A 12,775-nucleotide genomic window follows, 5' to 3' on the forward strand; every position below is an offset into this window, starting at 1 on the left:
AACATTAACAGAAGTTTATTAATTCCTCTACCCACACCAATTGTAAACCCAAACAGGGAGCGGCACTGGTGGAGAAGAGTGATGAAACTCAGTACCAACATAAAAAATACAAAGTTGTAGTCACAGAATGAAGAGATAGGAATCACAACAGTTAGGAAAAAAACCTAGTATTTATTGAATCTTTAGAACAGTACAGCAGATATGTTATGGCCTTGCTTTATTTGTAAATATGTGCAAAGCAGTGTTTGTAATCATTGGACAAATGATAGATCTCACACACACACACAGACACACTGGGAGGGTTCTTTTGTGTTTTACCAATTGCAATCACCTGACAATACCTGCAGATCCTTCACTTCCATTTGACGATCATTAAAATGAAATCCAGAATATTCAAATAAATAATTAAGACCTACATTACAGTTTAAGAAGGCCATAACTTGTTCTTGGTCCATTTAAGAAAAAAAGTTAGAAAAGATGAAACACTGCACACAAATAATGTCACTTAAATGAGAAAAAATGCAAGTATGTCGTTTTAGAAAGCGAGTGGTGAAGCTGACGCGGGAGCGGTAGAGAGGAGCGACTCCAGGTCCCTCGTCCGAGTTGCTGCTGGTAGAAAGACTAACGCATTGTGACAAACTCCTCGGACGAGGTGGGGTGAATGGCGACAGTCTTGTCGAAGTCTGCTTTGGTGGCGCCCATTTTGATGGCCACGGAAAAGCCCTGCAGCATCTCATCACAGCCCAGGCCCTGCATGTGCAGGCCCACCACCTGAGGAAAAGAGACGCACACAAACGCAAAGGTTATGCTCTGGAATGGAGTTTTAAGAATTTTCTGAAACCTGCCAGATCTACTTCGACTTAAGTAAGCAGACAACCTACACCTACCAACATGTCTTTCCATAATGTACAGAGATTGGGTGTGAGTGCCTGGAATAAGGTTTGTAACCAGACCCTACCAAAAGATGACGGCAGGTGTTTTTCCTGTTGAAATCCTTTAGAGGATTGATCCCTCAAAAATAATTTTAAGTACAACTTTAGTTTTTAAGCAGTTGTCAGATTTTCATAATCTTACAGACTATAAGATAAGTCTGAATGACTTAGATAAATAGATGGATAGATACTTTATTCATCCCCAGGGGGAAAATGTGGTTTGGTTGCAGCAGACACATTATCAATTAATATTAAGTATGAAATAATGCACAATATATACACACACAATACAACAAAATAGCAGAGCAGGACATGTTTAATGAAAAAAATGAAAAGTATATATAAAGTGAAAGCGGTGAATTGTACCGTAGCAAACAATGACAAAGAGTTAATATTGTTTGGATTAATAACTATTATAACCGTTACAATAATTGGAATAACTTGAATAAATAATTCTGTATTGCACCCCCTTTAAATGACTCCTACCTTCTCCTCCTTGCCCACACACACCAGCTTCATGATGCACTGACTCTTCCTGCTCGTGATGGCGTGATACATCGGAGTGAAAGAAGTCTTGTAGACTTTCACATTCTCCTTTCCGCTCAGTTGAATGGCCTCCTCTGAGACAGGAACACAAGTTAGGCATTTTGAAATCTACGACAACAGATGAAAAACACTGAGCCTACAGGCAAAGTTGAACTTTTGCCTGTGAAACTACCGCTCACCTTCTGTGAGGCCCATCGTTCCGATGGGGGGGTGGCTGAACACCACGGTGGGGATACTCGAGTAGTCCAACTTGGAGTCCTTCTGGCCCTCAAACAGTCTGTGAGCCAGCTTCCTGCCTGCAGCGATGGCAACTGCCCCGACATGATACGACATAACATCAATCAATATTTCAGGTTAAACGCTTCATTCCGAAACCAGAAAAACAAGAACGAAGCAGCACTGCACCGACTTCCCCAGTGCATGGAGCAGGGAAAAGTCAACAGAAACTTGATATGATCATCTATAATCGATGCTCCACAGACATGTGCAGTTAGCAGTTACTGAGTCAGCAGTTACTTCTGCTACCGTACGCCGTGTTTAAAGATATAAACGGTGGAGTTAAATCATGGTCTGAATTCATATTATATGTGGAGTTATTTAGAGTCCCTTGTATTTAAATGGGATTTATCGAAAAGCAGATCAGTGTTTGAATAGACACTAAATATAATTATAGAGTCCTCACCACAAAGTGACACGAACTGAAAACCTTAAAATGTTGCCTGTGAGCCGACACTAAAATACCGGTTCTGCATAAAAAAACTATTGTGAAGGTATTCAACATGGACATCAAACTCGACTGAAGACTCGAGTCCATCAGCCTTGAAACGACCACGCTGGCCCAGCGAGGGCATAAACACGACTGGACAGTGTCCATCTTCAGCAGATTGATTCAAGTTATTCGTGCAACTTCCTACCAGGAGTGAGAAGAGCTTTGCCACAGACGTCCCCGACAGCGTAGATCCCTGGTCTGTTGGTGTTCTGGAACTCATCCACAACGATGTGGCCTCTTGCATCCGTGTCCAAACCCTGCAAACACAGAGAGATTATTGTTACGTCATTATTACAAATGAACTAAAACATCACATTTTAGCACTGAAGTGTTTCTCTCAGTTCCTTCAGAAAAAAAAGAAGAAAAAATCCTCCGTCGGGATTTTTATGGGGAACGTTACGGTATGTTTTAGTCATTGCAAGCTGAGCTGCAGAGGGAGGAAGCAACAACGTTTTGTTTCCATCGACGGCAATAAACAACGGCTCCTCCTTTTGCTGAGGCTCGGAGTATTACATGTAAACCAGAAAACACAGCGCAGGAGCAACAGAGTGCTGGTTCACATTATTAAGTGTCAACAAAGACACATCTCTGCAAACCGGTCACGAACAACAACCAAGATGACAACGACACAGTCAAATGTCATTTATCTGTTTTATTTCCTTTAGTTTGATGCTTTCTAAATACAAGTTATTGTTGAGCTGCTTTGATGTTTCACTCAAACTCTCCGTCATATTAAAAGTTAGACAATAAAGACGAGCCGGAACATGTCAATGTTTGATATCAATGTTTGACATCGATCGGGTAAACACGTCCATTAAACTCTCCCAATGTTCCAGTATGTTGAAGTACTTTAAATACAAGGAAGACTGACTGTCATATATTTGTCTTTTAATTCTAAACTAACAAGAATTTACATCTCATAATCAACATGACAAAGACTGCTCCTGGATTATCCCAAGTCGTTGACATAAGAGGACCACATGCCTGGTTTATTTTTGGGCTCTTATTAAAATAGGTGTGACATTAAGAGACAAAATAATGATCTGCAGTGCTGCCATAATCCAAGAGGCCAGTTGAGCAGCTGAAACGATACCCCTGATTTAACATATTCATCCAAAATATGTATATAAGCAAATATGTTGTGATTATTGATAACTTCAGGGGGAAGTCAGGGCATAACCAGTTTTTGTTTTGTTTTAACTGGACAGATGGTGACGAGCGATACGTCATCCGTTACCATTTCATTGATGGTCTTGCGTGTGTTTTGTTTGTTTACAGCGCCAAAATAAATGAATCGCCTCAATAAGAAGACTAAAGATGTTAAATGATTTTGTCTGTCCAGGAACATCTGCCTATTTTATCCTGGGCACATTTCAGCATCCAGTGTACGTTATCATGAGCAGAGCGTTACCGTGGCGCCGATGTTCAGCCCAGACATGTTGGGCTGCCTGCCGATGGCCCAGAGGAGGCAGTCCACCTCCCGGATGGTGCTGATCTTCTCCTCGCCGTTCTTCTCTGGGTCTTTGGTGACGAGCGTCACCTCCAGTCCCGTTTCCGTTTTACACACGGACTTCACCTGAGAATTCTTCCACAGGTCCATACCAGAGTTCTGCAGCTCTTTGGTGCAATTTGTGCTTATGAAGCTGTCGAAGTTCCTCAACACCTAGAGAGAGAGAGCGTTTGAGATACATGCATTTGCATTACTGCACACTTTTGAAAAAGACAGAATTTTTGTATTGCGTTGTGATTCTGTGGGTTTCTTACTTCCGCCTGTCGAATAATGAGGGATGTTTTGGACCCCAAGGTGGAAAGGATGCCTGCCATCTCCACTGCAATATAACCTGCACCCACAACCACACTGCGCCTGTTGGGGGGGAAACAAAACCTTTTATTATTGGCCCAAACTTTGCACAAGATAAATACTAAAGAGATTATACGATAAACTTACTTTGGCAGAGTTTCAAGTTCAAAAAAGCCATCACTGGTTATGCCCAGACTTCCCCCTGAAGTTATCAATAAACACAACATGTTTGCATGAATAAATATATTAAATCAGGGGTATGCAAATTCAGGTATTCATGGTAACTTAACCAATGGCACACTCGCAATAAATGTGCGGGAACACTTGACATTTTTTTAAAGTGCCTTATTGGCAGGTATGCGCACGGTTATTACATTTTTAATAGATTTCTTCTTGAAACAAGAAATTCTAAAAATGATTCCTTATCAAAAAGGTTGCCGACCCCTGGATTAAATAAAAAAAACGTTTTAAAAAGGTAAGATCTGAGCTCATCACTCTTACCTGGAACATCCGCATCACTCATAACAGTAGGCTGCCCTCCAGTGGCGATGAGGATGTGAGGTGCTGTATATTTTTTTCCATTGACCTCCACAGTCGGCTCGGGGTCATCAGTAAAACTTGCATGACCTTGAATAAATTGGACTTTGCCCTGAAATGGATCAGTTGTCATTATTTGTTTGCAATAACTTTCGTCTTTAGAACAACATAAAAAAATTAAAAAGTCAAATAATTCTTTATCCAGTGAAAACATTTGAGCCATTATGTTAACCTGAAGTAAATATAGCTGTGTGTGTGTGTATATATATATATATATATACAGGACTGTCTCAGAAAATTAGAATATTGTGATAAAGTTCTTTATTTTCTGTAATGCAATTAAAAAAACAAAAATGTCATGCATTCTGGATTCATTACAAATCAACTGAAATATTGCAAGCCTTTTATTCTTTTAATATTGCTGATTATGGCTTACAGCTTAAGAAAACTCTAAAATCCTATCTCATAAAATTTGAATATTTCCTCAGACCAAGTAAAAAAAAGATTTATAACAGCAAAACAAAATCAAACATTTGAAAATGTGTTTCCAGGTGTTTCGAGTTAATTAGACGATTCAAGTGATTTGTTTAATACCCTACTAGTATACTTTTTCATGATATTCTAATATTTAGAAATAGGATATTTGAGTTTTCTTAAGCTGTAAGCCATAATCAGCAATATTAAAAGAATAAAAGGCTTGCAATATTTCAGTTGATTTGTAATGAATCCAGAATGCATGACATTTTTGTTTTTTTAATTGCATTACAGAAAATAAAGAACTTTATCACAATATTCTAATTTTCTGAGACAGTCCTGTATATATGGGCAAGAACAACAGACATATTGAAATAATAAAGAGGATATAAATGTGATCTTACTTTGTCAAGGTTGTTGCGGTAAATGTGATTTAAGCGACTGACATAAGCATCCCGTTTGGCCTTGAGAGCTCTGCAAACACAGGAAACGATTAAGAGGTTGTTTGTTTATTTACCAAACAAACAGCATCCACTTCAATAAAGGCTCAGAAAGAGAGCCTTTTACGAGCTCTTCACATAGTTGAAACTGCTCTAAAACACATGGGATCTTTTCAGCGATAAGCCCGAGAGCTGAGCAGATTTAAAGTGTTGAACTATAACACAGATGCAGTCGGTTCACTTCTGGTATGAAGAAGCTGCAAAGGTCACGGGAGAAAATAATGCATGTGCTGGGATATTCATATGAGACGTGTACAAATGTAATGCTAGATTTAAAAAATATGTTGTATTTAGTGGGGAGGTCAGATGAATGTTTAACATTAGAGTCCGAATGTTAATCTAATGGGCTTTACATTTTAAATGGAAACCCTTCCGCTGCAACACACACAGGATGGACAAAATAACTCAAACGCAACACAACAACCCAAATTACAGTTTACGATAGGATTACAAATATTCTTATGGTTTCAGATACAGTAAAACTTTTAGATAAACCCATCACTAGTCTCCCAGCCCTGATGCATGTAGTGTTTTGTTTCCCGGACTAATGTTTCCTGGTGTTGCAGGCAGCCACCTCTTACTTATATTCAACAGTCACCCACAAAATGCCCAGAAGTGGGCTGAAGTGAAGCAACCAAAGACAACGACAGAGAGAAGGTGCCATGAAACAGACAACTCTTTGTTCGAAAAACAAACACTGCAGATTTCAAAAGAGCTCATTGTAGTTGCACAAAACTAAGTGACAAAAGGAAGGAGAAAAAAAAGACACTGAAACTTACTCCCAACTGAAACGAACATGTCCAACATCGAAGCCGTAGTCGCTGTGATCGTGGAGATACTCTGCATGAACGGCTGCATTCCACATAACCTGTGAAGGCACAGGGTCAGACGGCGTGGGATTTTAGTTCAACAATAATGATGATGATGATGATGATGTGTCAGAGTTCAAACTCGGCCTGTTGCAACACGAAGAGAAGTGTACCTTCTTTGGGACACAGCCGACATTGACCTGAAAAACATTCAAACAGCAAATTAGTTCAACGTCGGCTCGATGACAATAAGAAATATGTATATCAACTTAATTTAAACAGGATCTATAAAAGATGTTCATATTGTAATCCTTTGCTATATGGTTTGTGTGTGAATTGTGTAAGAAAAGCTTATTTCCTTATTTATTACCAACACTGGGAAATTAATTGGACTAACTGTGTCATCTTTGTGGCAATAAAATGCATTTGATCAATAAATTCACATCCAGATCAAATGAGAAGTCAAAGTAGGGGGGTGAACACAACAATGTGAACACCCATGTGTAACACCTTCTATTACAATAGCCTGGGAACAATATAAAAACTAAAGCATCATAAGTGTGTATTGTGTCTATTTCTATTCAAAAGACGGGATCAAATGAGGGGTGGTGTTTCCACCTCGTCCCCAACGTTTTATTCATTGACTGTTGACTACAATGTTTGTTGCAAACACAACACACTTCCACAAAAGGAGTCCGGAGGCTTCGCAGTGAACCTGGCGACCAGAGGCGGATAACAGTGGGTTGTCTGTTTTACTCACGCAGGTACCTCCGAGTCTGTGACTCTCGATGACGGCGGTGGCCGCTCCGAGCTCCGACGCCCTCCGAGCCCCGGCCAGACCTCCGGACCCGCCGCCGATCACCAGAAAGTCGAACCGGGTCACCTCCGTCTCCGCCGTGTGTGAGGCCATGCTGCGGCGGATGAGAGCTGCGTGTCTGCGGGGACACGAGAACAGTTGCTTCCTGAAGCCGAACCAGGAGGGAGCTCGCGACCGGGTTAGACGCACCAGTGTTGCCATAACCAGGAAGCTCGCGGGCGCGTGGGTCAGACAAACGACGGGACAGTGGGTGGCAGTGTTGCCAGGTCCGCGGTTTTCCCGCGGAATTGGGCTACTTTTGAAGTGTTGTCGCGGGTTGAATTTTTTGTCCGCTGGTTCGGGTAGACCTATTTTGCATGCAAATTACATGAATATCTTTAAATAAAAATCCATATTTTAAATGAAATAATTTATTTATACCCAAATCCTACCAAACTGACTCCAGATCAGCACGTACACACATGGACTTTAAAAGCAGTGGATATGGTTTGGCACGGGCATATTTTGAGTTCTGATATTGGGCTGGTTTTATTGGCCATTGGGCTGGTTTTGTCACACAGACCTGGCAACCCTGGTGGGCGGGTCAAGAGAAAGCCACTGACTGCTGTGTCATTGTGAATCGCTACAATGGTGTGTAAATCCTAGAAACTTGTTTTCACAAATAGTCATGGCGACAGGACGGGTGGTTACAATAACAGGCGTAAATCAGCTTCATTCTGCAGCAAAAATACATTTGAGGATTTAATTACATAATATGTTTACCTGTTATTATGTGTCGCAGGTGGTACGGTTTAACAGGCGACCCTGTTAACCGGCGACTTTTCAGCCGAACACGTCCGTTGTTGTCGTGGTTACGACGGCCGTTCGAAAATAGGATAGATAACACGTATAGCTGTCCTCGTGAATGCCGGTTTAATGTTGTAATACAGTGTCACACTCTTGACATAACAATATATATTATACTAATTAAATAATGTGGCATTCGTGGGGGTATAGCTACGTGTTTTCTTCCTATTTTCAACAGCTGTCTAACGACGACAACAACGGACGCGTTCGGTTCAAAGTCGCCCCGGGTTAACACGGTCGCTTCTGAACCCGTAGGTATATTTACTCACCTTGGTAATACCAGGGACACCGTAGGAAACAGTCTGCGCAGTCTTATAAACAGCATGACTTATTCGTTTGTGGTTGTTTATCTCTCAACTGGTAGCTCAACTATATCGTACAAATACAAAACGCTTTAAACACTTCCTGTGTCACTGGGTGGTCCATGTGGTCTGTTTATGATAAAACTACACCGACTACACAAACTCACCCTGCGATGTTGGAGGTCGACTTGTTTGAAGGGTGTAAAAAAACGTTTTAGCGGACGTTTTTAAGCATATTTAGAAACTAGCGTAAATAAGCAAAGGAGAGTTGCGTAACAGGTCTTCAAGAATAGCGCAGGGCTACGCTAGACACATCTCGCCAGCCGCAAAGAAAATAACGTAAGCTTCCACATCTTTCAAAATAAAGCTTTGCTTGTCACAGTCAAAATCCGGTTTAGTGCCAAGTAGGTTTTCACATTAAAGGGATTTGTTTGAGTTTATTCGTGAAAATAATATAAATAATAAATGCTTGTAATTCAAGAAACATACAATTCGACTAAAATAAAGTACAGTACAATAATGCTACAATGCAAAACGAAATGGTAACTATATATATATATATATATATATTAAAATGAAAAAGTTGGCAAGAACACCCTATCATGTGCACTTTTTTGTTTTACCAAGGAACCATTGAGAGCATCCTGACAAACTGTATCACTGTGTGGGGCGGAAGCGGTACTGACTACAACAGGAAACCTCTGCAGCGCATAGTGAACACAGCTGGAAGGATCATTGGTGCCTCCCTGCAGGACATATATGACACCCAGCTCACCTGCAACACTCAACAAGCTTAGTCCACCATGCTGTTAGGAAGCTGAACTCTCCCTTCTTTCTCTTAAGACTGTGCTGCTAAATACAGAATTAAGTTTATTCTTAGATTTATCGAAAGCGACTTACAATCCTGTCACGTTCATACACCTTAGACACAGCTGTAGGGAGCAATTCAGCAATTAAGTGTCTTGCTCAAGGACACATCGACTAGGGCGGGGATTGAACCGCCAACCCCCTGATTGAAAGACAGACCTGTTATCCGCTGACCGCTGACCCACAGTCGCCCTCTTAATATATGTTGTTTCTTTTTTTCTTTTTTTAAATATACTTAATTAGAGAATCCAATCCAATCCAATCCAATCCAATTTATTTATATAGCACATATTAAAAACAGAGGGTTTAACGAAGTGCTTCACAGTAAGCATAGCATAATAATAAAATATAATATTACAGTAGTAGATAAAAGGCATACAAACAAAATAGAGAGAAATCAATACAAAACATAGCTCAAACTAACTCAAAAGCGAGGGAAAAGAGGTGGGTCTTCAGGCGGGACTTAATGGTTTGGAGGGTGGGCGACAATTTGACCTGGGGGGGCAGGTCGTTCCAGAGCCTGGGGGCTACTGCTGAGAAGGCCCGGTCTCCTCTGGTAATTTTCTTAGTTTTAGGGACTACTAGGAGGAGCTGGTCAGCCGATCTCAGACCCCTTGAGGGGGTGTACACCTGTATGAGGTCAGAGATGTACTGAGGGGCCAGCCCATTAAGCGCTTTAAAACAAACAATAAAATCTTAAAATGAACTCTAAAGTGGACAGGAAGCCAATGGAGGAAGACAGGACTGGGGTGATGTGATCGTACTTGGGTTCCTGTAAGCAACCGAGCCGCAGCGTTTTGCACACGCTGCAGGCGGCCAGCAAGTCTTATTTAAGCCGGCATAAAGTGCATTACAGTAATCTAAACGTAGAAACAAATGCATGAATTACACGCTCAAAATCAGAAGCGGATAAAACCGGTTTAATTTTGGACAGCAGCCTCAGGTGATAAAAACTGGACTTAACCACAGAGTTTATCTGTTTATCTAATTTAAAAGCACTGTCGATTTTAACGCCCAGATTAGAGACCATGGGTTTTGCATACTGTTGCAGGAACCCAGGTCAATGGAGGGACATCGCCATTTGGTCCAAAACACAATTACCTCCGTTTACTCTCATTTATGTTTAAAAGTTTCGCCATCCAGGCCTTTATGTCATTGAGACAGTCAACCAGGGCGTCAGAGAGCAGGTGCGTTTCTTTAGGGTATGTATATTTGGGAGTCGTCCGCATAAAGGTGGTAGGAGACGCCATGTTTTCTAAAAATGAGCCCAAGGGGGAGAAGGTATAAGGAAAATAAAATGGGCCCTAAAATGGAACCTTGGGGAACTCCACAGGATAGGGGGGCAGAAGACGATGCAAAGTCACCAAGCCTAACAGAGAAAGATCGCTGGGACAGGTAGGACCTGAACCACTCTAAGGCAATGCCCCTGATACCCACACAGTGCTCTAGGCGAGAGATAAGGATGGAATGGTCAATCGTATCAAAAGCAGCTGTGAGGTCTAAGAGCATTAAGATAGCAGAGTCACCAGAGTCTGTAGTGACCAGGAGGTCATTGAACACTCTTAGAAGGGCAGACTCAGTACTGTGAAGCGCTTTAAAACCGGATTGAAACATATCGAAAATATTGTGTGCATGTATGAAAGACTGCAGCTGTAAGAGTACGACTTTCTCCAATATTTTTGAAATAAAAGGAAGTTTCGAGATGGGTCTGTAGTTAGAGAAGACAGAAGTGTCCAGATTTGTTTTTTTTAACAGAGTTACCACAACCGCTTGTTTGAAATAAACTGGCACAGAACCGGACTCTAGGCTGCTATTTATAATAGTATGGACATTAGAACCAATAGTGTCCCATATCTCTTTGAAAAGTCGAGGAGGGACTGGGTCTGTGGGAGAAGACGATGGCCTCAATTTAGCCACAATGTCACAGAGAGATGACAACGACACTGGTCCAAACTGTTGGAAGACAGCGGCGCATATGATATCAATGGAGGGGTCGAAAGAAGGTGGTGAGATACTGGCTCTAATAGTGGAGATCTTGTCAATGAAATAGCAGAGGAATTTTTCACATACCTCAGTTGAAGCTTCAATACAAGTGAGTAAAGGAGAGTTTAGCATCGCATCAATGGTTTTAAAAAGAACACGAGGAATGTGCACAATATAGCGACAGGGATCAGCGAACAAGTATTTTGTGTGTGTGTGTGTGTGTGTTGTTCTGTTTGCAGTAGTACTGCATAAAGTGACAGGAAGGTAGAGCAAATAGACAACGTAAAGTGAAAAATGAGAAGAAACACAACTAATAAATAAAAAAATAATAAATAAATAAAAAAACAACAATTGAAAATAAGGAAAAATAATGAATCATAATACGCCCACCCACAAACCCACCCACACCCATGGCCTTTACATTTGTTCACAGATTTTTGTAATACATGGATTTGGTTGCAATAAATCAGACAGATGGACAGAACCTAACGCGCCTCAATCATTGGGCAACACTGACAGGTCTTGGAAATAGGAAATGAAAGGCTGCCACTTCCTCGTGAAATGGTCATTACAGCCTCTAAGTGTATATTTGATTTTTTCAAGACTCAGGAAAAACATTACATCCTTAAGCCAGGCAGACTGAGATGGTGGACCTGGAGACTTCCAAGCAAGCAGTATTCTGCGACGAGCCAGAAGAGTCGTAAAAGCAATGATATCATTTTCTTTGGTACTATATAGGATGGGTTTGGCAGGGATTCCAAAGATTGCCAGAAGAGGGCACGGTTGTAGCTTGATCCCTAAAACTATAGATAAGATATTAAAAACATAGCACCAGAACTGTCCAAGTTTAGGACACGCCCAAAACATGTGTGGTAAATCTGCTTGAGGATAGTCACAACGGTTACATCCTGCTTCATGGTCTGGGAACATTTTAGCTAGTCTGCTATTACTAAAGTGCATCCTATGGACCACCTTGAACTGAATAACACCAAGTCTGGCACAGGACGTAGATGTGTTCATCCTCAGTACACCCACCCACCAATTCTCTGTCAAGTTTGCATTCAACTCACTTTCCCATTTGGCTTTGATTGTAGAAAAGGTATCTATTGTCGTTATGATCTGGTTGTAAACTTTAGAGATCAGCCCCTTCTGAGTTGGATGTGTGTCTAGTAGGCTTTCCCAAAGTGTTTTGCAAAGGAGGTCAGGGTCTGACTGGAAGTGTTTCCTTACAAAGTGGCGGACCTGAAAATATCTGAAAAGATTTGAACGCTCCAGGTCATATCTCTTACAAAGCGAGTCAAAGCTAGAGAAGTGGTCATCGTCGTAAAGATCCCTGAAACACATCAGTCCTTTTTTTGCCCACTGTGAGAAAGTTGTATCCACTACAGATGGTGGGAATAGATGATTTTTACTAAACGGACCCATAGAGGAAGCGGTTTGGAATTTGAAGTGACGACGGAATTGAATCCAAATTCTAAGTGTAGCGAGGACAATCGGGTTAGAAGAGTGGCTGGACAGTTTTATCGGAAGAGATGAGTACACCAATGCAGGAAGAGATGAAGAGTAGCAGGAATGAGCCTCCAAAAGACACC

At 41.2% G+C, this 12,775-nt stretch overlaps 1 protein-coding gene across 5 annotated transcripts; it reads right to left on the bottom strand.

Moving 5' to 3' along the window:
- Nucleotides 1–151: 151 nt before the first annotated feature.
- Nucleotides 152–8,642, bottom strand: gsr (glutathione reductase). 5 transcript variants are annotated; one of them, XM_056439991.1, is made up of 13 exons: nucleotides 8,501–8,642; nucleotides 7,129–7,532; nucleotides 6,542–6,568; nucleotides 6,339–6,427; nucleotides 5,464–5,533; nucleotides 4,550–4,697; nucleotides 4,196–4,250; nucleotides 4,012–4,111; nucleotides 3,659–3,910; nucleotides 2,393–2,504; nucleotides 1,658–1,789; nucleotides 1,419–1,552; nucleotides 152–771 (listed from the first exon to the last, which is right to left on the bottom strand). In XM_056439991.1, exons 2-13 carry the CDS (start codon nucleotides 7,384–7,386, stop codon nucleotides 622–624), a joined length of 1,527 nt encoding a protein of 508 aa, XP_056295966.1. In that variant the 5' UTR covers nucleotides 7,387–7,532; nucleotides 8,501–8,642; the 3' UTR covers nucleotides 152–621. The 5 variants fall into 5 exon arrangements, with proteins under 5 accessions (XP_056295966.1, XP_056295969.1, XP_056295968.1 ...); XM_056439994.1 differs by having other exon boundaries at nucleotides 7,129–7,303; nucleotides 8,501–8,641; XM_056439993.1 differs by lacking the exon at nucleotides 8,501–8,642 and adding an exon at nucleotides 8,301–8,420 and having other exon boundaries at nucleotides 7,129–7,303.
- Between the last annotated feature and the right edge of the window lie 4,133 nt (nucleotides 8,643–12,775).

This window comes from Pseudoliparis swirei, chromosome 19, assembly GCF_029220125.1.
Source record: "Pseudoliparis swirei isolate HS2019 ecotype Mariana Trench chromosome 19, NWPU_hadal_v1, whole genome shotgun sequence".
Classification (NCBI taxonomy): Eukaryota; Metazoa; Chordata; class Actinopteri; order Perciformes; family Liparidae; genus Pseudoliparis; species Pseudoliparis swirei.